Source organism: Aulostomus chinensis, chromosome 24, assembly GCF_037954235.1.
Source record: "Aulostomus chinensis isolate RoL2024-O1b breed Wild chromosome 24, RoL_Achi_v1.0, whole genome shotgun sequence".
Classification (NCBI taxonomy): domain Eukaryota; kingdom Metazoa; phylum Chordata; class Actinopteri; order Syngnathiformes; family Aulostomidae; genus Aulostomus; species Aulostomus chinensis.
In genome coordinates, this window is record NC_141343.1 from 10,752,477 (window position 1) to 10,776,641 (window position 24,165).

Here is a 24,165-nt window from a genome sequence, read left to right on the forward strand (position 1 = left end):
TCTATTATTTTAAAGAAGCCAGTTGCACGTCTAAATTTAATGGTTGCCCTACGTTTGATTCTTTAATGACCACACTGCCAGGCTGGCGGAATTTGTTTGCAGTACAGCTCCTTGGTACAGGTTCCAACATTAAACCTTAAACATATAATATAGATATACATACAGAAAAACACATTAAAGGCAATGCCTAGTCTTTAGCGTTCAGAGTTCAGAATGTTTTTTTTGCAATGGGAATTAAACTGGGTTTTTTTTTAAGCGGGTTGTTTTGGAGGCAACTGTCCTCTAGCGCCTCCCAGAGGGCAGTAGCTGGAAGGCACAGCGTGCGGGTTGAGTGAGCTCAGAGGTGAAGCTCTTGTGGGCTGTAGGCGCTGTCCGTTTGCGGTAGTGATTCAAGGGATGGTAGGGCTGAGCAAGTAATTTTGGACGCTCCGTAAATGGTGCGCTGTAATGGGAGTGTGTCGAGACTGCCGAATCAGACTGTCATGGATGAAGTGAGGATGCTGTGTAGAAGCGGACCAGGAGATGAAACTTTACTCTGAACATGGCTGACGGAGATGGAAAAGTCTTTGCTGGGCTTTTTTTTAATTATTATTATTATTATAAATGTGGTCTTTGTTTATTTTCCATTTGAGGTTGTTGCTGACGTGGGTTCCAAAAAATTTGAATGTGTCAGTGATGGAGATGGATTCACCTTTCATGAACGCAAGATCTTTGGGGTATGGCTGGCGTCTTAGGTCGACGACGAGTTCCTTTGTTTTTGATGTGTCTGATCCGTTAAGCCATCAATGGAAATCTGCATACACTTATTGTTAAATTTGAAATAGCATTATTTATTCATTTATTTTCCCAGAAGCCATCTGAACCAACCCTGTCTCCACGTATTTAACAAAGAAAAAGAGGAAATTTGAGTCCTGCATCTGACAGAATGAGTTTCTCTTTACATAATTACATTCACGGAGTGAAAAGCTTACGGTTGATCACCAGACCAGTGTTGAGCGGGAATGGCAACCTGTATATATGCTATAAATGCCACCAGTGTCCCATTTTATGTCTAAATCTGAACGTAATCGTTGTGTGTGTGACCGAAAAGCAGCAGCAGACCACCAAGGGTGTGTTTACAGGCTCTGACGAGTCCAGATGTGCGGGACTGGATTGTTGGGAGCCACAGAGACTCTACAAAACCACTTTTAAAAAATGACCCCATCATCGCCTGCAATGTGGGGAAAAAAATGGATTCGCTAAATAAATAAGAGAAAATTAATAATAATTACAGGCCTACTAATAAAATAAAATGGAATAATAATAATATAAAATATATTTAAACTGATGCAAACCACTGTTTATTCTTTTTTTGTGGACTAAAAAATACTCTTTAAGTACCGTATATCTTTGTTTGTAATACTGTGATCAAGTGACACTTTTGCGGGATGTCAGTTTTGCGTGAGTGAAATAAGAGGGGGGGGGGATGAAGATGTCAAAATAATGTTACACAGATGGTGTTACACGGACATAAAATGCGTTTAATTTTGGTTTGGTTTGGTTTGAAGGTACAAATACACATACGAGAAGGACTGGTGTGCACCTTGGCTTAACTTTATCCTTCCTCGTATTACTATTATTATTATTATTTGAAAGGACAAAGAGACAGATTACTAACGATAACTAATGCATTATACACGGACACTTGAATGACAGCGTGCTCGGGAGTGAAAAAATAAAGGTTGGGTAAAGACTACCAAAAAAAATGAAAGCTCTTAAATACAAAGAATTAAAAAAAAAAAAAGAAAGAAAGAAAAGAAAAGAAAGAGCTGTAGAGAAACATTTGCGACGCAATCCCGTCGACGGTTGCTTTATTTCTAAATCCACCGGAAATATGGTTTGTGTCGCGCGTGTCAGTGCCACTATTTTTAGGAAGTGGCTTCGCGGATACCTGCGTCGAATAGGAGGGCACCGGAACGTATGTGTGCTTTCGCTTAAGGTTATAAGATAATTACTTTGGCACACTTTAAATGGCGGTAGCTGCATGTGATATGGAATGACTCAGGTAAGGGGAGCTAACACATCCAGGCAATAGAGCCCAGCCCCTGAACGGCTGTTGTCAGCAGCGTGGATGATGGAGCTGGCGGTTGTAACCGGGCAGTGCAGGCTAACACGCTAATGAAAGCTATTCATGTTGCTTTAACTGTGTTACTGGGGCAGATAGTGTTAAGGTACGGAAAGGGGGGAAGAAAAAAATATATATACCTGTTCTGAATACCCCTCCTAAATACAGAATGCCCGTATTGAGGTATCATGTTGGCAAACATAACCTGGAATCAAATTCAAATAGTACAAACACTTGAAATTTAGTTATACTTGTGGGTTCCAACGCTCTTGGTGTTGTCTTCTATGAAACCATTGGGGGTATGTAACCGAATTTGAGTTTTAATCATCTTCAACATGTAGACACGCATGGTTATTAATCTCTATGAGAGAGAGAGACTGGGACTAATCCTCCCATCTCACATGCAAGGCGACTGTAATTCTATCTTATCGGCTCTACCAAAAAAAAAACAAGTGAATTAAGAACACAAGTGTTGGACCAGATGGAGATGACACTTTCTGTTTTATTTCGAGCCTTCACACTGGTCGCCAGTCATTTTCCATTTTATTTCGAAGTTGTACCTGTCTTTTGACGCTCTTCCTGGTTCCTGATACCATTCATCCGGTATGAGTCTTTTTGTAGTTCCAAAGTGTTCCTTGAAGCACTGTCGCAATAGAAATGGGGAATATGAAAATAGTATTGTCTTTTAAGCCACCACAAGTCCCACGAGGGCACTGTCGTGTTCGCTGTGCACACCCAAACGACTCGTGTACTTTGTGTTGTTAGGACACCGTTGGTCTCCCCGGAGTTCCAGCCACCATGAAGCTTCGACTGCACTTTGTAGTGGACCCCATGGGCTGGCTGTGCATCAGCATGGTGTTTGGAATCTGGCTCTACAACACGTTCTTTATTCCAAACCTGGTTCTTCTTCCTCACTACAATGAAGGGCACATTCCGTGGGCGATAGTTGTTTGTATGTATCCCCTATTTCCAGCGTTCCGCTTCCTTGACACATCAGCGGTTGTAAAATGACGCATTTGTTCTTCTTCAGGTTATTACATCGCATCGGCGCTCTGCATAGCAGCCCTGGTTCGAGCATCTACTGCAGATCCTGGCCGTCTACCTGTGGACCCTCACATACCTCACTCTGGTAATAAGATCACTTTTTTCAATTTATTTATTCACAAATCTTTCAAAAACTGTTACCCACTTGCAGTATAGTACGTCAGATGGCGGCATCATATACGTTTATTGCTGTGTTATTGTGATCGCGGCAAACTTAACCCTTCTCCTTCTGCCAGAAGACCAAAGAAGTGTGTAACCCTGTCAGCTATAACCGGTATAACCTGCCGGTCTTAGTTAGTATGACTCCACTGATTGGTGTCTCTGAGTTGCGCAACAAACGCAACTTATACTGATCACCAGCTTCGTTACAGAGCGAGAGCACTGGGAGTTGTGCAACAAATGCAACTTAATGAGACCTAAAAGGTCCCACCACTGCAGCCGTTGTGGCCACTGTGTACGCAGGATGGACCACCACTGTCCCTGGTGAGGATGCACACACATGCATACACACACACACACACACACACACACACACACACGCATTCCTTACCTTCTGAAAACAGTTTTGTGAAATAGAGACGAATGGAAGAATCCCAGTTTCAACATTTCATGTATTCACGTATGCAAGTTTTATACCAGACCGAAGTCTTCAACTTCAGTCAGGATCATATCAACGCAACACAGGTAGAAAAAATATCTACATGATGATCCTCTATCCTGTTTTTGTTTGTTTGTTTTTTTGCCTTCCAGGATCAATAACTGTGTCGGAGAAGACAACCACTGGCTCTTCTTGCAGCTCTGCTTCTACGCTCAGGTCCTCAGTCTTTTCACGCTGGTGCTGGACTTCTGCCAATACTATTACTTCCAGCCGCTAACCAGACTAGACCAGGTATATTCTCCAGGATGTAAATCGGTGTGCTGCGTTAACTTACCGATGGTTAATGCACGTGTCACAACTGGCCTTTCTCAAACAGTGTGTTGTATTTTCCACGTCCAGGAGAAGTTTTCAACACGGCATGAACTGGCTCTACTGCGACTTTCAGCCCTCATGGGTGTGGTCATGCTTGGTGGCATGACGAGCTTGTTTTATACTCAGATATCAGGCATCCTCTCTGTGAGTATTGACCTTTGACCTCTAAACTTCTTTCTCGGTTTCGGGTGACACTTAACTGCCGCAGTCCGGTCATGTGATTACTCTTACGACCGTATCAGATATTCCCAAGATAATGACGACTCCACCATCGAGTCCTCAGTAGAACGCAGTTTTAATTTCTCTCGGTTTTATTTCAGCACTAGAGGTCTGACACACATAACTGATGCAACCTTGTCATATTTATTTTAATGATTAGCAATCTTGGTATCTTGTCCTTTTGGTAAAATATATTTTATTCCTAAATTTCAGATTTTTATTTTTTTTTTTAAATCTCTTTTTCTTTGTTATTTTCTTCTAACCTTTCATTATTTTCTTGCTAATTTTCAGGAAAGGTTGTGCTTATTTACGAATGGATTTTTTTTTTCCTCCACCTTTGAGAAAGAAAGATCAAATAAATATGCTGGTTAAAATGGAATAATTAACAAAAGTAGCAGAATGAAACATGAAATGACTACAGAAATGTCAACAGAAATGAGAAGTTAAGAGGGACATTGGGCCAACAAGATGCTAAAATGTAAGAAAAAAACCCCTAAATGTTTAAATTAAGCTCAAGGAAACAACTACAAGCTAAAATGTAAGGTAAAAAAATACCCACGAGTTAAAATGTAAGTTTAAAAAAAAAAAAAAACACCTCCAAGCAAAATTGTAAGAAAAATATAATGTAAAATGAATGCTAAAATAACGATAAGGTGAAATGTAAGTTAAACAAAAAAAAAAAAACAGTTGACTACTAGGATTGTTCACACTGGTATGGAAGCGTGTCGCTGTCACAGCTTAGAAATGAAAATCACATTTTAAGATATGTTTATTGTTCTTAAAATACAGGTTTCTCATGATAACCTGATATTCGTACGTAATAAGATGATTATTTTCATGTTATTTCACCGTGTAAGCCTTTATTCTTGTCACGGTATGCTATTTTTATTGGAAAAACTTGAAATATGCGGTGTCATAATGTGATAATTTATCCTTATAACTATTGTAGTGCTGCTGGAGCGCCGTGGAACAGTGCTCTCGGATTTATTTTTTTTAAATTTTTTTTTAAAAATCGGCAGAATGGAGTAAAATTTAGTTTTAAGAAGTACTTCTTTCTTGTCAGACACAACAGTGCTGTGCTCATTCTGTCTGTGTACAGCTCCGCTCACCTGCGGTCGATTGATTCATTCACACGTAGTCTCAGACGCGCATTAGCTCGTTTCACTGTTGTCCGCTCTCTGAAAAAGCGCCCTCTGGCTTGTCGTCCTTACTCCTGTCCAGCCAACATGGTGAAAAGTGGTTTGCCGTGATGCTGCGCTAAGATGAGCAGTACGCTACTTGGCTCATTGTCGATGCCTGGGTTGCCAGGTCGTAGTGGATTCAGCGTATGATGCGTGAGTTCGGGGCCTCCGAGCAGTTGCAGGGCCCTCTGGTCTGAAAGGAATCATATGTTCACCATACACGTGCATCAGTGGGGTGCGTGCCGGTAATTGTAAAAAAAAGCAATAACAATAAACGCATTACTTTAAAAAGCAAAACTTGTCAAGTCACAACATGATAACTCATGTTTGAACAGATAAGCGATGTGGTGAAGGGATTATGAAAGAAGGGACATTTATGCAATTTGATTAAGTTCTCGGGCAGCACAGTGGTGCAGTGGTCAGCACTGCAGCCTCACAGCAAGAAGGTTCCAGGTTCCAGTCCTGGCTCCATCACAGGATCTTTCTGTGTGGAGTCTCCATGTTCTCCCTGTTCCTGTGTGGGTTCTCTCTGGTACTCCAGCTTCCTCCCACAGTCCAAAGACATCAAGAGGGGACGAGGCTGATTGATACTCTAAATTGACCGTAGGTGTGACTGTGAGTGTGAATGGTTGTCTGTCTCTATGTGTTGGTCCTGTGATGGACTGGTGACCAGACTGAACCCTGCCTCTCGCCTGAAGGCTGCTGGGATAGGCTGCAGCCCCCGCGACCCTTAACAGGATAAGCAGTAGAAAATGGATGGATGGATGGGGTGTGTGCAGCAGGAAGAATTAGTCCGACCCCCCTTGAGGTAGCCTCATTTCCCATTGATCAGCTGGAGGTCATGGAAGACTTCCCAACCAAAGCAAATACCAAGGAGAGGCCATAGAACTTTCTTGTCATAACGTGATAAGATTATTATGCTGAAATGACATCAAAATGACATATTTTTAGATTAAAAAAAAAACAAAAACAACATCACCTGACAGCGTGACCCTTCCATTGTTAAAACAATGAATTTGCCGTGTTAAAATAGCTATTTCTTCTGGGCTTGAGCGTGTTTAAGTTATCACGGTTCAATTTGTTTTTGTGATGCTGAAACTGCTGTTGCGTGGCACAATGAACAGCACTTGAGTCAAATGTGCTCGGGCACAGCAACGATAGCCTCGTGTGAATACGTCTTTGAACTGTAGGCTTAAAGAGCCAAGCAGAATTTCGAGTCGATGGCATTTTGTGAAATCAACCCTCAATATTCCAATGTTTTATGTTTTGTTTTTTTTACCTCTCTCCCAACAGGATACTACCACTATTGAGAAAATGGCTCAGTTCTCAAATGACATGTGAGTGTGTTCCCCTCTTGACTCTGTTTTAACGGTAGAGGTAGTTTGAAGCACAGAGTTACAGGATTCAACAATTTTAAGTTCCACGGGAAAGATAAACCATTTACTTTAGGATCTACAAAGAATTTGCGTTTATACAGCTGCCTGTGGCCGCCACAAGGGGGTGGGTGTATTTTCACTCACCATTTAAACATGGTTTTAGAGGCCGTGACGGATATTGCTAAGTAGTTTGTGTTTGAATAGACTTCCTGTAAAGTCCTGTCCTTTCCCTGCCCCCCCCCCCCACACACACACACACACACACACACTTTTTATGCTAAACTCAGCTAACCAGCTACTCGCCCTAGCTTCAAATTGTACAGACAGATATGAGAGCGGCAAGACGACAAAGAATTGATCTCGGCCTCTTCAGCGCTGTCGTCGTTTGTTTTGAAGTGTGCGCTTGCAATTTGTTCTTTACAGCTACGTCATGAAGAGGTCCTGGCAGTGGGCGCTAGCAGAGGTTTGCGGCACTCGCTGGAAAGTCCTGTGGCTCATCCCGTTCCGAAGCAGGCAGGCGCTCCAAGTCAGCCAACACTTCCGTTCTCATGTATAGGCTAATGCCGCCTCCCGGCACAGATGGTAGGTGCCACCATGCTGCCATGTTCTGCCAGACAAAGCACTGTATACACACTTAAAGAATCCATCTACCCACCTTCACCGACGTCCTTTGTGCTATGGAAGCTGGAGATTACTCTTCTCGATGGATACTAGAAGCTTTTTTTCCCAGAGAGATTGTAAACAGGTTGGAGAAACACCCCTGGGAGTGACGGCAACATTTTTCTTTTTTCTTTTTTCTTTTTTTGGTTTTTACTCAACGTGACTGCTACTTTCAGCATATGGACACTACTTTTAATGTATAATTGCATCCGAAGGATTGGAAGTTGCTGGCAAAAGGGACCCCTCTCAGGTTACTTTAATAAAAGGCCTTTGCTACTGACATTAAATGAATTACAGGCAGAATGAGGGTAAATCAGTTTTTTTGTTTTTTTGTTGTTGTTTTTTGTTTTTTTTTTAGAAATGCATTTTTTATGCAGTTTGTGCCTTCTTTCCTTTAACTGTTTCCTCGTTTGTTTTTGCACTCCGTTTTCTGCATAGTGAGCTTCAGGTGAAAGTATTTGAGAAGGAAGATCATCTTTCCTGTCTATAGCAAAGGGATCAGACACCAAATATTTTATCGGTGACAAATAATGAATGTTTTCTTGAGTCGCCCTGTGACAGATTTATTTACGGAGTGATGTTTTAACAAGCATGGGCACAGAACAATGTCGATATCCTGAATACTTACGTCATGATATTTGTGGAGCAGCTCGTAGTATGAAAAAGTGTAATAGCAAGCACACAGCTAACACTTCACCAAGTAAAAATCTTGAATTTAAAGACAGGCTTACACAATCCACCTTGTATGTGTTCACTACTGTGTATTCAAGTGTTTTCTCTGAGTGTAGCAAACATTGCACAACCAATTAATATCATAATCCATATCTTTATATGTAGAGAAGTTGTGAATGGCCTATGGTCTGGATTCAGTTGCTATATTATAGTTGTTATAAGTAACATTCACCTTAGTGGAAAGAGGCTTGAAATCAATACCACCCTTTTGACTGTTCTTCATAAAACTACAGCCGGCAGCTGTTAGCTTACTTTAGCTTGGCGTGAAAACTGCGAGCTCTTTGCAAAGCTGGCAAAATTAGCCTCCTTAAAGCTCACTACCAAGCACGCGAGAAAGTCGCCGCTGCTCAGTGAGAACGTTTCAGAACTTTTTTCCAGTTTTGTTGATGTACATATTAAACAACTTTACAGAAACATGCTAGTTAGTTAGCTTTAAGATGTTGGCAGGCTAATTTGAGTACCCTCCTCTTAGCTGATCAGCTGTTGCTTGTATCAATCATCAAGACATGACAGAGGAATCAGAGCGCAAGAAAGCAAATAATTATCACTTCCTGCTTCGCAATCATCTTTTGAATCAACCAGAGCACTTAATGCAATGGAACAGATGACTTTTGTACGTTTTTCTTTCATTTTCTATTCCTTGCAATATTATTCGGGATTTATCGTTTTACAGCTCTCTTAGTCAGGTCTTAAAAGTGTCTAAACAAGTGGCTTTACATCAGTTGTACAAAAAAAACAGAACTGCTGGGACACAAAACATTTTGCGGTTGTTTTGTTGTGGTACGATTTAGAGATTTCAAATAATTCCTCAACGGGATCTTTAAAGAGAAGGTGACTGAGTGATCGCTGGCCAAACATGTATCCAAGCAGTTGGAAGTGCCTGTTTGCTGCTGTTCCTCACACACGTTTCCGTCCGAGCCAAAGACATGAGGAAATGTTGTCATAGTCAGCAGGTATTTAATGAAGGCATGTTTAAAGTTTTTAGAGACACATCAGCACATTCGCGAACGGTTCATTTTACTATCTCAGTCCTGAAAGAAGAATTAGTTTGAAGTTGTTGGGTTGTTGTTGTTTTTTTTCGTTTTATTTGACGTACTGTACATCTTTTATTTACTTCCTATTTTTAATCAGATGTCGTGTTTTGAGATCTTTGCTCAGTGTTTTTTTTTATATATATATATATATATATATGTGTATATATATATATATATATCTTTGATTCAGGTCCTTGGATACGGTTTTATTTATTTTGTGGGGGTTATTTAAAAATGTGCGTGGCGCTAAAAGCAGGTGGGAATTAGGATCTGCAAAATCCCGTTTGCAGCTTCGTTTACGTCACATGGTTGTTCAAAGCAATAAGCACTGTGTGTGTCAGTAAAGCCATCATTGTTTTTACAGCAGTAATGAAGCTATGATGGATGAGCTTCATTCTCACCGAAGCCCGACTGATGCGTACGTCAACAGATATTCATGGCTGCTATTGGCAGACGTATCGTTTGTATTGGTATCTGTTTATCGGCTAAGCCGTACCGATATTACATTGTTTTATTTTTATCTTGTTTTTGTCCTCCCTAATATCGGTATCTGCATCCGCCCCAGATGTTCAGTATCAGTCAGGCTCTACGACTCCTGTACTTGAATATTATGTCAGTACCTCTGTTATGTTGGCACCTCACCTTGTTAAGAACAGGGAATTTTTCAGAATCAGAATCTCTTTATTAGCCGAATGTACAACGTACGCGAGATTTGGGGTTTTCATTTGAGAAAGGATGGAAACATCCCAGAGATGCGCTCACCTCCCCTCACAGACATGATGTGTCTCTCTGTCACACTCGATGTTGATTGGCTCACTTGTTTTGGAATGTGTTTTTAAAGCTTTATTTTTTTTTCGGAATCCCTGACCTATGAGGAAACCTCAAACACTGGAACAGTTTTGCACAGTATCGATTACTGTATGTGTGACCTATTTTAAACCATGTATTATTCCTGTTAGAAATCTGTATTCTTTGTGGTTCGAGAGAGGATTGTATAGGTACTCATAATCTAATAAAGGAGATTCTACACTGATTCTTTTTGATTTGTCATCTTGGTGTTTTATTTTATTCGACACAACAAACTGAAGAGGAAAGGACATGCTGGTCTGAAAGAAGCTGTTTGAAAACTGCGCTGCACAGCCTTAATGTCACTTAATGACACCAAAGAGGAAACCTGCCCTGTATCAAACTTAACTGCTATCTCAGTTACCATCCATCCATTGTCTTCCGCTTATTTCTGTTAAGGGTCGTGGGGGGGTGGAGCCTATCCCAACGTCAACGGGCAAGAGGTGGGGTTCACCCTGGACAGGTCACCAGTCCATCGCAGGACCAACACATAGAGACAGACAACCATTCACACTCACAGTCACACCTACAGTCAATTTAGAGTATCAATCAGCCTCGTCCCCTCTTGATGTCTTTGGACTGTGGGAGGAAGCTGGAATACCAGAGAGAACCCACACAGGAACAGGGAGAACATGCAGACTCCACACAGAAAGAGCCATGCTGGAGCCGGGGCTCAAACCCGGAACCTTCTTGCTGTGAGGCTGCAGTGCTGACCACTGCACTACTGTGCTGCCCATCACCAAAATCATTCCAGTGTACTTTTGAGCCATAGTGGACATTTATGCTAAATCTGAAGACAGTCCATCAAAGTTTTCCTGAGATATTCCTTTAAAGACAATCTGATGGACAACCTGTAAAAAGATAATGCCTGAGATCCATGAGTGATAGTGCGGAAGCATGTAAATACACCTTTTGACGTAAATAAAGAGAAACTTTTATTAAACTAGCACGGCACCTGAGAAAGTCAACCCAGTTTGTCATGCTGTTTGTTCATCAGAATCCTGTCATTACAACATTCTGACTGAGCCATCCAATCACAACGAATGGTTGTTCGGATAACTGAGGAACAGATACGCATCCAAACATAGAGAGATCCCTCTAGATTTGTGTGTTTCCAGATATTTTGACAGGGTACTGGTTGTACTCGCAGGGACGTAGGAGTAGGGGAAAAGTGTGACTGCTCAGGGTCCAAGTCAGAGGAGGGCCCCCAAAAAGTGAGAGAAATGGACCAAGAGAAGGCAGCAGCCCACAGAGTGACAACTTCAGCTGTTATGGTCTGTTCCCTGGTAGCTCATTGTTATCTCCAATGTAGTCCTTGACCTTTTATGTTTCTCGGTTTTGAAATTATGAACAATTTTGTGTAGCCAGTATCAGGTTATTTGGGTAGTGGTGCAGGGGACAGGAAAATATATTACAACAAAGGGATTTTTGGACATTTTCATTCTTTCCTCTGGTAATATTATATGGACCTTGATTCAAGAAATCAGGCATTCCGCCTTTTTCTGGAAAATGAAACTTCTTCTCGATAAAAGTCTACTCACGGATGTGTTTACTATCGCAGTTTTTCTTTTCACAAAATGATGATCAGAGTATGACAGGAAAACACTTCTTATCAAACGTTCCGCTTTGGTTTTTCACCACAAAGCTCAAGCATGCGACCTGCTGGATGCTTTGCTCTGTGGCTTCCTGTTCTGAGTTCTGCTGTCTAGCGCAGTCTTCAGCCTCAGCCAGCAGTCGCAACTTCTGCTTTTGTAAGATCCATCAGCTTGATTGAGCGTTATGAGTTTGGTGAGCTCAAACATGGCTGCAACCACACTGGGAATGACCCTCTCTCTGCTGCTTCTTGCCTCCGGAACACAAGGTAACCCTGCGCCACATCTGTTGCAAATATCCTTTCAAAGACGGGAACCATGATTTTATCAGCATGTGCCACTGTAGGCTACTTGGTAGGGATTTCGTCTTATCGCTTCTCTTTCCTTCCTTCTGATGTACTTTCCAGGTACTTTACTGTCACAGACAGTGGAGGCGGTGGTGGGCCAGAATGTTTCTCTGCCATGTATTCTGAAAAGCACTGGGCCTCCTGATCTCAAGATCGTCAGTACTCTTTGGAGAAAGAATGAAACCACAAAGCTGATGCTGTATGCGCCAGATCATGGATACAATCAATTCATTCCTAATGTTGGCCTCCAGATAGTCATTAATGATGCAAACATGTTGATGGGCTCCTACCTGCAACTTCATAAGGTGGAGAAATGGGACAGTGGCGTCTATGACTGTGACATCATAACTTTTCCTTTTGGCCCCATCAGGACTACAGTAGAACTCGATATCAAAGGTAAGCAAAGAAAGATACTGCAGCAGTGTAAATTTATGTTATCGCTCCGTGAGTGCTTCTGAGAGTTTAGGCGGAAGACATTTCAAACGTCCCGTGAAAGAAAACAGTTTCTGTTCACTCTGCTCAAAAACATATGCAGGAATTAGAACAGGGTAACAATTGAATGAATTAAATATGATAAATATGAACAGTAAAAACAATAAACGTTGACGGAGGAGGGAGGAGGGGGGTGAATGTGAGAGTTCAGTCTTCCCCAGGGCTCTCACTTTTTCCTCTTTTCGTTTCGGTTTTACAGAAGCATCCTTGTGTTGTCTATTCAAATTAGTTTCGCATTTTCCAGATGTGACTAGCACGTGTGATGTAAGTCAGTGCTGGAGAAAATGTGACCATTCCCTCTACAGCGGTCTCTAAAACAGATGGACTAAGGTGCAGAAAACAAACAGGCACAAGTTCGCATTTCCAAGACATTTGCGTATCGTTGTTTGGCTCTGCCAAGGGGGGGGGGATCTCTGGAGCTGTGGTGGGTAACTGATGCTCACATGGGGGTTGATACACTGACTGTCATTGCAGGAGACACAAGTCCACAAACAGAGTTTAACGTCACGGTGCAGACAACAACCACCGCACATCTAAGAAAAGGTGAGTTTCACCGTTTCTCGTCGTTACGCTTTGGGTTTCGCTAATATTCAAATGATAAATGCAGGAATGTGTTTTTCTCTGGTCTAACAATTGCCCTACTGATGAAGGTCCACGGTTAATGTGGGTGCTGCCGGTCATGAGTGTTGAATGTCGTATTTAAAGCGGTTTGAGGGTCTTGTGTCTTAGATGACCATCAGGATACCTGAGATGAAAGGATTAAAGACAGAATGAGATCAGAGTCGTAGGGACTGAAATCAGTCACAGAGCAAAATCGCTTATGAACAAATTCTACTATTGTCGGGGAGGGTTTTTGATTCCAATCAACCCACGACCCAGCCCCGAAAACAACAGCCACTGCGCAATAGTAGGCATAGTCCGAATGTCAACCAAGTGAAAGCCCCAAAATCGGTGAGATCCAAGCTGAAGGTCAGAGATTAGAAAGGGACATCACAAACCCATGGTCCCTCAAACAACAAGCATAACACCAGTGTGTGTAAACTGGGAGGCTAATTATCATTGCAAATCATTTACATGGCTGAATGCTGATTAAATGCTGATTCACTATACTTTACAGCCAATGTGTTTCTCATGAGAAACCATGTTTCGATGCACTCAGACCAAAAAGGAGACCAACACATGCCGTATTCTACAGTTGTACGACGACAACAACAGACAGCCTTTGTACTTCCTCAACCGTAAACACTTCGACCACGGATAGAAATGTCATTTCAACTGAGGGTAGAAGTGGCGAGAGGAGGTTTGAAGCAGGTAAATAGTACCTTTCTACGGACGACGGAAGCCACTTCCTGCAGTGTACCGACATTTGAAACCAACAGAACGCACACACAGACGCAAAAACACACTTGCGTGCACGCGCGCGCTCACAATTACACACACATCAGCTGGGTAGATGAGGGTAACACAGCCCAAATAACGGCAAAGTTGATTTGTATAACATTTCATCCTTGCCATGTTACATTTAATATGCTTGGGAAAAGAAAACTCCATTGTATGGATGTATGTTTGTATGCTGGCAGTTTCTCTTTCATTTTGTGCAACTCTACACATAATTTAACTTTTTTGATATGAAACTAATTTAAGGGATAGATATTTTAGGAGTTTGACGTTGTGAGAAAAAAACAAAGCAGAAGTAGAATTCAATGGAATTTGTAATTACTTTTGTTAATGTTATTATTTGGGTGACATGGTGGTGCAGTTCCTGCGTGGGTTCTCTCTGAGTGGAGTCTCCATGTTCTCCCTGTTCCTGTGTGGGTTCTCTCTGGTACTCCAGCTTCCTCCCACAGTCCAAAGACATCAAGAGGGGACGAGGCTGATTGATACTCTAAATTGACCGTAGGTGTGACTGTGAGTGTGAATGGTTGTCTGTCTCTATGTGTTGGTCCTGTGATGGACTGGTGACCTGTCCAGGGTGAACCCTCCCTCTCGCCTCAAAGCTGCTGGGATAGGCTCCACCCACCCCACCACCTTTAACAGGATAAGCAAACAAGAAAATGGATGGATGGATGGATGGATCTCAAGAAAACAGAAGTCATCAATGGCTTGAGGACTGAATATTCCCGAGCATTGGAATACATGTGCATCATGCTGTATGTGTACGTTTCCTACTTTGGTACGGTAAATTCCAAGTAAATTTTCTACTTTGACATTCAGTAAAAACTGAATGGACACTATTGCACCATTCACTGAGTATTACTAATGTTACTTCATTACCTGTTCAGTGCCTCTCACCCTGAGAGCTAGAATAGACTCCTGCCTCCTGCAACCCTTAACAGGATAACGGTATGGACCACTGGATGGATTAAGTGAAGGAACTGCGTACATCATCCACCCCTGATTATTGTCGTTCTTTCTTGCTTCTTTCAGATGTTGTGACCGTGACGCCACAGTACAATGCGCCCGAAGAAAATCCGAATACAGCAACAGACAGCCTTTACACTTCCTCAACCGTTAGCCCTTCAACCGCAGACAACACCGTCATTTCAACCGAGGGTATCGGTGATAATGTAACAGCTGATGATCCTGACCCCAGTGGAGAGCCATCATCTCCTGACATGCACACTGACCCTCATCATAGCTCTACCACAGTCAGCGACATCGTGTTCAGCTCAACAGTGGAAACGACCAGTGATGCGGCGAGGAATGAGTCATTGCCACGCACACAACATCCAGAAGGTTTCTCCATAAGACCGGAGTCCAGCACTTTTGGAAACAGTTCTGAAAATTTTGGTGCAAAACCAACTGTGAGCACTGGAGATACTACGGTGGTCAACAAGACTAACGGTAATAAATATTCACTGTGAGTTCCGTGAAACATTTTACGGATAAAATCTTTGGGGTATAACCGGTTCGATGCGCTTAGCTGATATATATTTCACCTTAAACATTTGTTTTAATATTTCTCGGAGTCCACAAGATCCACCAAAGCAAACTGATGGAGGAGATATGTAACCGATGTCCTCTGAAGTCATGGTTTCCCTGTCTTTAAATGTTGTCCTCAGGTCATGGACAGAGGTGGAAGTTGTTGGCGCTCATCATAGTTCCGGTTCTCATGTTGATTGCGGCGGTTGGCGCCCTCTACAGGAGACAAATGATAAAGCAGAGGTGAAACTCGGGTTATGCATTTATCCTGCTCGCACTTTTTTGGAGTTGTGTATCTCAGCATGACTAACAGGGAGAGCACTGATATATTGGACTATAAACGCACACTCTCCTCGGATGTATTTTTAGCCATGCCACCAGTCAGAATATGTTCTCCCTCTCTGCAGGATGGATCTCCCACCTCCATTCAAACCCCCTCCGCCACCGGTAAAGTACACAGCTACCAGACGACAGAACATGTCCCCACAGGCTTTTCCCATTTCACAGTGTGACTCGACAAAACGTGAAGACATTCCATACCAGTTTATAGACAACTGTACGGACATCATGTTAACTGAATGATGTCTTGTTCCTGCGCAGATTTACAGAACCCATTGATTTCTGTTGTGGTCTGGTTGACGCTGTCACAGTCCAATCAGGCAAATGGTCTGTGTTTGTTTGTGCTGAGTTGTCTTCTAATATTGTGGAAAAAATATGTTTTTTGTGTTGTTTTTTTTTTTTTTTTTTAGCTTGCTTGTACTTAAAGACTGTATATTAAAAATGGACCATCTGAGGACTCTCCAATGGTCTTCAGTCAAGGATGTCCCATTGAGTTTTAGAGGACAATTAAGTCCCACTCAATTTTCTTAGGACAGTAAACAACCCCCAATGAATTTACTGCATCAATTGCGAGTTCCGATTCTTCTTCTGTTTATTTGATTATGGTAATTTCTGGCAACCCCAACCCCCTGAAAATTAAATAAATAAATAAATAAATAAAAACAGCAAAAAACAACAACATGACGTCCAAAATGTCAAACTTGAGGCTTTGACGTGGCGGTTATGGGGATAACTCGACTTTGACGACTTCTTTTTGATCTCTGAGAAAATTTTTACGTGAGTTAATTTATTCTCAGGAACAAACCAAAAAAAGTGCACGGAAAGAATAAACATGAACAAATGAATGACAGAATATAAATTCTGCAGTGTAACGGCGTTGGTGTTAAACACATTAAAGGCTTGAGCAACGCAGACACGTGGGCGCCCAACAGACGGCGTTTTGGGAAGAAATACTAACAACGGTCTGCTGAACTCGACCTGCTTTTGACCTCACAGGTGAATTATGACGCTGAGGTACGCGAAAGTTTAAACAGAGGATACGAGGTAAAATTCCTTAACAGGTCCCTGTTGCTTTTTCGGACTTTTGGGAGGATGGCAAAGGGTTTTTCCCAGAAAAGTTGATGTGTTACTTTTGTTTTCTTTTCTTTTTGTCAGTAGCTCTTCCTGTTGCAGGGGGAAAGTGGAGGGCTCATAAATCCTCTGAGTGATATTTTTTTGGTTGTCGCGCTTGACATTGACACGAATCCCTCCATCCATTCATCCATCCATCCATCCATCCATCCATCCATCCATCCATCCATCCATCCATTTTCTTCCGCTTATCCTGTTAAGGGTCGTGGGGGGTGGAGCCTATCCCACCAGCTCTCGGGCGAGAGGTGGGGTTCACCCTGGACGGGTCACCAGTCCAATGATGTCTAATGAGTTGCTTAAAAAGTGCCGACTCAGCAGTGCTGCTGAATGACTGTAAAATCTGTTTTCCGTCTGAGACCGTTTAAGCTGGAGCTCTGCCTTCAGACGTCATGTGACTCACACCACTTCTTTTTTCTTTCTGACGCTTTTCTGCGGCATCACGATATCATAACACTTAACCGTAACTTGCCCCCGCTTGAACATCTGGGTGCCCACCACCGTCATCGGCAATTTCACGCGTGGGTTGAGAGCACCAAACCTCCACACGGCTCTCAGGCTTGTGTGACTGACAGTTTAAACACCCGCTCTTGGAGGAGGGTCTACATGAACAAACAATGCAGTCACGCAGGACTCATAAGACGAAGGTGAACCAGACACACATCGGCTTTCATCCGTGATGATTCACACACACATACACGCAAGAATTTGCACAAATAACATGCTGCTTCGTGTGGAAAATGTTTGTGTTCGTTTCTATCCAATAAACTACCGCGCTGTCTCTCTCACACAGTTTTTTTTTTCCCTCTGCCGTGAATATTTTTCCATGTGCGCGGGGTCAAAGTTCCACCTACATGTGCACACTTGTAACTCCAGAACTGTACTGTACATCCTGACGCTGACCTTACCAACACACACACACACACACACACACACAAGCGCGCGCACACACACACACTTCTCTACCCACCAAAAAACAATGTTTACTCTTCAACCACTAAGATAACATTCAGTGACTATCATATCCCACATATTTTCCGTGAGGTCCTACCATTTTATCTGAGGGTTGAGGTGCACTGGACACATTATTAACTCACTCGAGAGCCACCTGTTTTGAATTTGGCTCATATTATGGCTCCCTATGTCTGACGGCCGGGACAAGCTCCATGGACAAACTTCCAAACACATGTATTGCAATTTTTTTTTTTTTTTTTTAAATGTCACTTTTCTTATGTTTTATGGACTGGACGGATGTTTCTCTGTTCATCCTCAGCAGCTGAGGGGAAAGTTGAGTCCCATTCCAGTCCTGCAGGTTTATTTATATTCGTGGAGAACGTTTATGGTTAATGATTGACATAAGACCAGGATTTAGCATGATCTATGACCAAAAATGTTGCCTGTAGGTTCAAACTTGTTTGTGTGCAGGCATGTTTATCTCAGTTTTTGCACTTTAAAGTTTTTGGGGTGTTTTTTTGGCCGAACTTTATCTCGATAAATTTTGTGTTTAAGGATCTAGAGGGTGTGTGTGTGTGTGTGTGTGTGTGTGTGTGTGTGTCCGTGTGTGTGTCCGTGTGTGTGTGTGTGTTTGCTATGGTGACGACAGAGCTGCAGGTTCGGGCAGGGACGCCGAGTGACGTATTCCCCCCCCAGCACCCAGCTCTCATTCACACACTCTCACACCATCACGGAGCGAAATCAAACCACACCAAGGGCTCAGGTGAGTAACCCATGTCATTTATTTGTTCTATTTTGAAAGAACTACACCATACACATAGATGATATAATTTCTACCACATAATAATTTTAAGTTTAAATATAACGTGTCGAGGAACCTCACTAACTGTTCTTTATTCTTGTAAGATTACACTCAATTCTTCTCAGCCTTCCTGTCTTGTTTGTCTGATTTTCTCTCTCCTTGCTAATCTTTTTTAAATTCTCTTGACGCTCGAAACATGCATGGTTGATCTCTGTTCCTTCCCCCCTCTCCTATCTTTAACTTGCCACCTGAGATGTCTGTCTCCTTTGCACATATCTCACCAAATGAGTGTAATCGAGAACGACATTGTCAGACTATAGCAAGACTCCCGATTAAAGTTTATTTATATTTCTTTCTTTCTTTTTTTTCGCGAGCAAAAATCTATGGAACCTGTTGCAGAGGCACACACTTCAGTCAATTCATGATTTATGATATTGATTTAGGCTTTTGGGCTGAAACTTCCTCATATTCACGTTCTACTGCTGACAATACCATTACTCAAACATCATTTTAATTCACTTCGATGGTGTTAAAGTCCTGTCGGTGGTTGAGAAGCCACATGATTCAACATCGCAAGTTCATACATTTTTGTTTTTGTTTGACGAGCTTCCATCAAGATGTAGTTAACACTGAGGGGTTTGACAGTTTGGGCAACGGCCTAATTTCCTTTTTGAAAAGAGTTTGTTGTTATACATTAAGAAATACTTCATTAATCCTACACTTTCTATATGAATTATACATATAAGACATCAGCATTGTATCAAATATATTTGGTTGTCTTTGTGCTGCACTAGGGTTGCTGCTTTCGCCCGTTCACTGTCTTTGTCGTGAGTTCAGCTAATTAGCTGCTGGCTAGCTTGACGTTTGACATTCACGAGAATGTCATGGATCTTACGAATCCTTTGACGACGTGTGTGTGTGTGTGTGTGTGTGTGTCAGTATTTCAAAATATTTCTAAAAGTGAATCGTCTGAAGTGCTTGTGTTTGCGAGGTGCTCGCCTCTAGATTTTTTGTCAGCACGACAATGGCTAACAAGAAGGCAAATCTAGATTGGCGTCAGGGTGGGTAATAAATGTGTATTTCATTGAGGTTTACTGACAAAACTCCCACGTTTTAGAGCAACAGTTGTGTTTGCATTTGATATGCAATGCCGGAGGGTGAAAAGTTTAGGGTGATTATCAGTGAATCACAGAATCAAGATGTCTGCTGTTGCCCTGCTGACGATGGCTTGAAGCGATAAAGCTTATTTCACTTCTGATGACAATCAGACCAATGATGTAACGTCCAGCGAGTTGACTTGTGGGGGGGGGGGGGGGGGGGACCCGTTGGACCTAATTGACTTCATACTCATATCGAGTTACTGATTTGGACCACAATTCAATGTCCAACTGCGAAAATCGGTGTCAAAGTCTGTCTGATGATGCATGTTTGTACTTATTATGACCTTCATAAGGCTGACAGTGAAGTCAAGCCTAGGACACACACAAACACGCGCACGCACGCACGTACGCACGTAAATTCATAAATTTTGTTGAACCCCGCAAGAAATGTGTGAGCGTGAAGCAAGGAGTGTAAAGAGAAAGCGATTGAGGACAAGATTATATAACAGCATTAACCTAATCACTCTCTCCACTTCATTTTCAGGGGTAAGACAAAAATCCCAGAAGTGAAAGAGTACGACAAAGGAAACAAGAATAAAAGAAAAACGACACGGAACCACAACATGGCCATCGGCAAGAATTCAAGGAAAAGCTCCATGCGTAGCTCCACCCGAGCCCCAAAGTTTCTGGATAAATCCTCCGGCTTCTACGGTCGTCTCGATGAGCCTGAAACCTCTGGAGACGTGGTGGAGAGGTGGAATGGGCTACAAGTTGGGAATAGCGAGGGGGTTGTTGCTAGCCGGTCAAGCCTGGATGGAGTATACATCTCTGGGACAACGGAGGGGGGAGACCCAGAAGTATTAACTGAAGGGATAATGGAAGATGATGGCGAGACTCTCCTGCGCAGGAAGCCCAGCCGCTACAGCAGCAGGTGGAGGAGAAGCTCCAAGAGGAAGCAGGAGGGGGAACCTGAGAAGGACTGGAGTAACAGCATCGAGAGGCCCAACCTGGACAGCCAAAACCCGGTGGATGCAAATGTGATGATTGAGGTCGAGATGGCAAAACTGAAGGCGATGGAGGAGGTAAACCAGGAAGTAGGAAGAGGGAAGGAGCCCGCTCTTGTTCACTTTCCTCTCCAAGAGGACGCAGATGACCAGGTCCTCATCAGAGACAAGAAGAGCGGGAGAGAAGAGGAGGGGAAGGAGGAGAGGAGGATGAGAAGCGAGCAAGAGGAAGGGATGAAGGTGGTGAAGAGGAAGTCAATAAAGAATTATGGCAAGGTGAGAGATGCGGCTGGTGGAAAACAATATGAGAACCTTCCATCTTGTCATATGCAGCTAAAAACCTGCAAGAGCTCTGTGTCTCTCATTTAAATACATTACCAATTCAGGTTGATCCCAACTGGTTAAACTTTAAACCCCGCAGGGTTACATAACTGAGTTTGTGGAACAGAGGGCTAAAGTTCTCTATCGACATCCTCCGCCCCCTGAACGCGGAGCTATTAATCATCATGGAAACTATCACATCATCTCAATAAAAAAAAATGCCACCAAGCAGGGTCAAGGTACAGCAGAGGTTGATGCGTTTCACCAGATAATCTCTGACGCCGTATGTAGAAACATGAAAAACATTTCGCGGAGATGTCACTAGCGGGCCAGCTATCAATCCGGCAGCTCTGTGTACAAACTGTACGCGCCTTCACACGATTCTAAAAGGCTTCCACGGAGGTGACATTCCTGTTCTTTTATCAATGGAAGGGAAAACGGCAGTGTTGACCTGCCTACCAAACCAACATCATAAACATTCCACTGCTGTTAACCAAGCGCCTCTAAATCTGCAAACACCATTCACGCAATCTGATGCACGGAGAGATTAGACCTTTTTTTTTTTTTTTTTTTTTGCCCTGTGGTGAATTGAGTCAGCTGGCAATGTCTGCAAGGTAGCATAAATGGACGATAAAGTTTTCTGTTTATTCATAAAAATAATTAAAAAAAAAACAACCAACCACTAGATATTCACTTTAAATTGAATAGTTATTTAATGAAAATACAACACCAAATTCCTGATATCATATAAGTAAGGACTTTATGTCACTGTCATCAGTCATTTGGGTGAGACGCGCAAATCACCTGGCCTGTGTTTTAGCTAGCAATGTAGCTGCTTAAAATAATTTCACGCATGTATAGCAAGATGTCTTAGAACAATATATTACCTTTGTGATGTTTTTTTTTTTTTTTTTTAATGGTCACTAGCATTTTCAGGTCACACATTATATTTTGTCCAATACTTTGCTTTTTTAACACAATACAAGCAAAACTTACTTCAGCATCAAAACCGTTGCGCGCTAATTAGCAAGTTAGCGTTGTGTGGACTGCACAGAACAGCTAGCCCTGCTTCTCTCGCAGCGGCAGGGCCACGACCTTTTAATAGGTAACAGAGCTTTCGTAATTCTGTCTGTTGGACATTTAAATTCATTAATACTCATGTGCCGACTGCTTATCATTTTTAAGTTTGAACATTCCATTTCTCTGAGGCATTCAAAACTTTCTTTACTTGGTTAGGTTTTGGACAGAGCGTTTCGTCGTGGCTGGGAGGCTTTCATTAGCAACCTCTACAGTGTCGCCCTCACTCCTGTGACCCCGTCGTCTTCATCTTCACCTTCATCCAAGATGAAACATTCCCACAAGTCAGTGTTGACTGAGTTTCAGTAGAACATATCAGAAAAGTAGCCCCTGTCATTCTCGATGAGCTACTATATAAGTGTGTTGAAATCATGATGGAATATTCCATCCCTGGATATTTCACCTGCATGACATTTAGCATGTTTCCATTTGCATGCCTGTTTCAATCGTGCATTAAGCCTGTGGAACACTGATTATTTATGTTATTTAGAGTCTTAATTACTCAACACAATGCGTCCTGCCTTGTGAAATCGTCTCACACACCCTGAATTAAATCAGTTTTAATGTGGAAGGAGCCAAGCTGGTGGTTTTACATTGATGCGTACGGGGCTGAGTTCAACTGCTTCCGGTTCCCCTCAAAATTCTGATTTGAATCAGCAGTGTAAGAGCATCTTTTGCTCCTTACTAAATCTGGTCCACTATTAAGAGCTTGGTGCACAAATAACATCTTTGCTTTGACGCTATGAAACTACCAATTAGTGTTGATGTGTAATTCGAAAATGGCAAACAGCTATGACTAATTAGTGGGCCGCTGTGTGTTTAGAAGATATTCACATTCATTTGTGTTCATCAGAAACGTTTATGCCTTCTAGCTGCTAATGATACAAAAGTAACCTTCGAGGACGCACTTTCTTGTCAAGAAACTGTATTTTTTTTTAGCAACCTCACAAAAAGGGTTTCATTCGCGTACTTGCACAGAAGTACACAAGAGAAAACGTTAAGCTCCCTCTGTTTTGTATTGATGAAGGTTGTTTGACCTGAAGAAACGGGACAGGAGGAGATTCGTGTTTATGAAATTAATAAAAACAAACAAACAGCTATACCTACACCCTGAGGAAACGTCTTTTTATTTCAACCATTTTGCCAATCAGTGTGTTGTCAATTGAAAAAAAGTTCCGAAAAGTTTGTAGAACAGCAAGCGGAGCCAAAAAAAAGATGAGAGATTTTCCAGTGAAGTCAGTATTTGTTTATGTAGTCTCTTGTTTGGTGAATTGATTAAAAAATAAATAAAACCTCTCTGATAACGTCTAAAATGTGGTAATTATTCGTGTTTTGTTTCTTTTGTTAATCAAAGCTCTTGTTTTCTTAAGACCAAGTACTTTTGGGATACTAAATAAAGAAGTTATTTACTTTATTGGCTGCATTTCTACATTAATAATGATCACCGTGCCTATAAATAGCATCTGCCTCGGCCTGTGTTTGATGAGCTTATGTCATAGCTATTATTTGATTATATCAGAGTTAAATTTTACTCGAGTTTGGACCTAAGACAAACGTGCAAAAACAGGTAAGTCATGCCTCAATTCCATCATCTGTTCCTACGTAACCAGGTCACAGGAATTTAAAAAAAAAAGGGAAGTTAAAAAGAAACAAACACAAACATACACATGCAGCTCTTAATTAAATTTAATACGTGTTTTCCAGCCTGTATATTTTTAATTCTCTCTCTCTATCTATCTATATTATATAGATAGATAGATAGATAGATAGAGAGAGAGAGAGAGAGAGAGAAGGATAGAGAGAATTACACATTTCTAACTATGTTTTAAAAATACCTTTTTTTATGAAGGGTGGTGAGGTGGTTAGCACTGTCGCCTCACAGCAAGAAGGTTCTGGGTTCGGGTTGATAATTCCCATTGAC

The 24,165-nt window shown here is 42.0% G+C and overlaps 2 protein-coding genes across 5 annotated transcripts; both read left to right on the plus strand.

The window, feature by feature from the left end:
• Nucleotides 1-1,900: 1,900 nt before the first annotated feature.
• Nucleotides 1,901-10,342, plus strand: zdhhc21 (zDHHC palmitoyltransferase 21). Of its 2 annotated transcripts, none has more exons than XM_086197774.1 (8): nucleotides 1,901-1,957; nucleotides 2,870-3,056; nucleotides 3,135-3,233; nucleotides 3,520-3,631; nucleotides 3,899-4,037; nucleotides 4,146-4,262; nucleotides 6,812-6,855; nucleotides 7,318-10,342. In XM_086197774.1, the coding sequence occupies exons 2-8, from the start codon at nucleotides 2,903-2,905 to the stop codon at nucleotides 7,448-7,450; spliced, it is 798 nt and encodes a 265-aa protein (XP_086053900.1). In that variant the 5' UTR covers nucleotides 1,901-1,957; nucleotides 2,870-2,902; the 3' UTR covers nucleotides 7,451-10,342. The 2 variants fall into 2 exon arrangements, with proteins under 2 accessions (XP_086053900.1, XP_086053899.1); XM_086197773.1 differs by having other exon boundaries at nucleotides 1,914-2,044.
• A 1,465-nt stretch (nucleotides 10,343-11,807) lies between these two features.
• LOC147238671 (uncharacterized) lies at nucleotides 11,808-23,546 on the plus strand. 3 transcript variants are annotated; one of them, XM_086197851.1, is made up of 8 exons: nucleotides 11,808-12,027; nucleotides 12,166-12,501; nucleotides 13,072-13,140; nucleotides 15,025-15,441; nucleotides 15,660-15,762; nucleotides 15,927-15,966; nucleotides 18,590-18,703; nucleotides 20,387-20,528. In XM_086197851.1, the coding sequence occupies exons 1-8, from the start codon at nucleotides 11,946-11,948 to the stop codon at nucleotides 20,390-20,392; spliced, it is 1,167 nt and encodes a 388-aa protein (XP_086053977.1). In that variant the 5' UTR covers nucleotides 11,808-11,945; the 3' UTR covers nucleotides 20,393-20,528. The 3 variants fall into 3 exon arrangements, with proteins under 3 accessions (XP_086053977.1, XP_086053976.1, XP_086053978.1); XM_086197850.1 differs by lacking the exons at nucleotides 18,590-18,703; nucleotides 20,387-20,528 and having other exon boundaries at nucleotides 15,927-18,581; XM_086197852.1 differs by lacking the exons at nucleotides 11,808-12,027; nucleotides 12,166-12,501; nucleotides 13,072-13,140; ... (1 more) ...; nucleotides 15,660-15,762; nucleotides 15,927-15,966 and adding an exon at nucleotides 22,404-23,546 and having other exon boundaries at nucleotides 18,594-18,703; nucleotides 20,387-21,122.
• The last annotated feature ends 619 nt before the right edge of the window (nucleotides 23,547-24,165 follow it).

What these genes read in the sequence shown, in the direction of transcription:
- zdhhc21 (XM_086197773.1), top strand. An exon ending in TCCGTGGGCGATAGTTGTTT is followed by an intron (nt 3,057 to 3,134) that starts GTATGTATCCCC and finishes GTTCTTCTTCAG; the next exon opens with GTTATTACATCGCATCGGCG. An exon ending in AGATATCAGGCATCCTCTCT is followed by an intron (nt 4,263 to 6,811) that starts GTGAGTATTGAC and finishes CTCTCCCAACAG; the next exon opens with GATACTACCACTATTGAGAA.
- LOC147238671 (XM_086197850.1), top strand. Translation starts at nt 11,946, where the DNA reads ATGAGTTTGGTGAGCTCAAACATGGCTGCAACCACACTGGGAATGACC. An exon ending in TCTTGCCTCCGGAACACAAG is followed by an intron (nt 12,028 to 12,165) that starts GTAACCCTGCGC and finishes TGTACTTTCCAG; the next exon opens with GTACTTTACTGTCACAGACA. An exon ending in AGTAGAACTCGATATCAAAG is followed by an intron (nt 12,502 to 13,071) that starts GTAAGCAAAGAA and finishes CTGTCATTGCAG; the next exon opens with GAGACACAAGTCCACAAACA.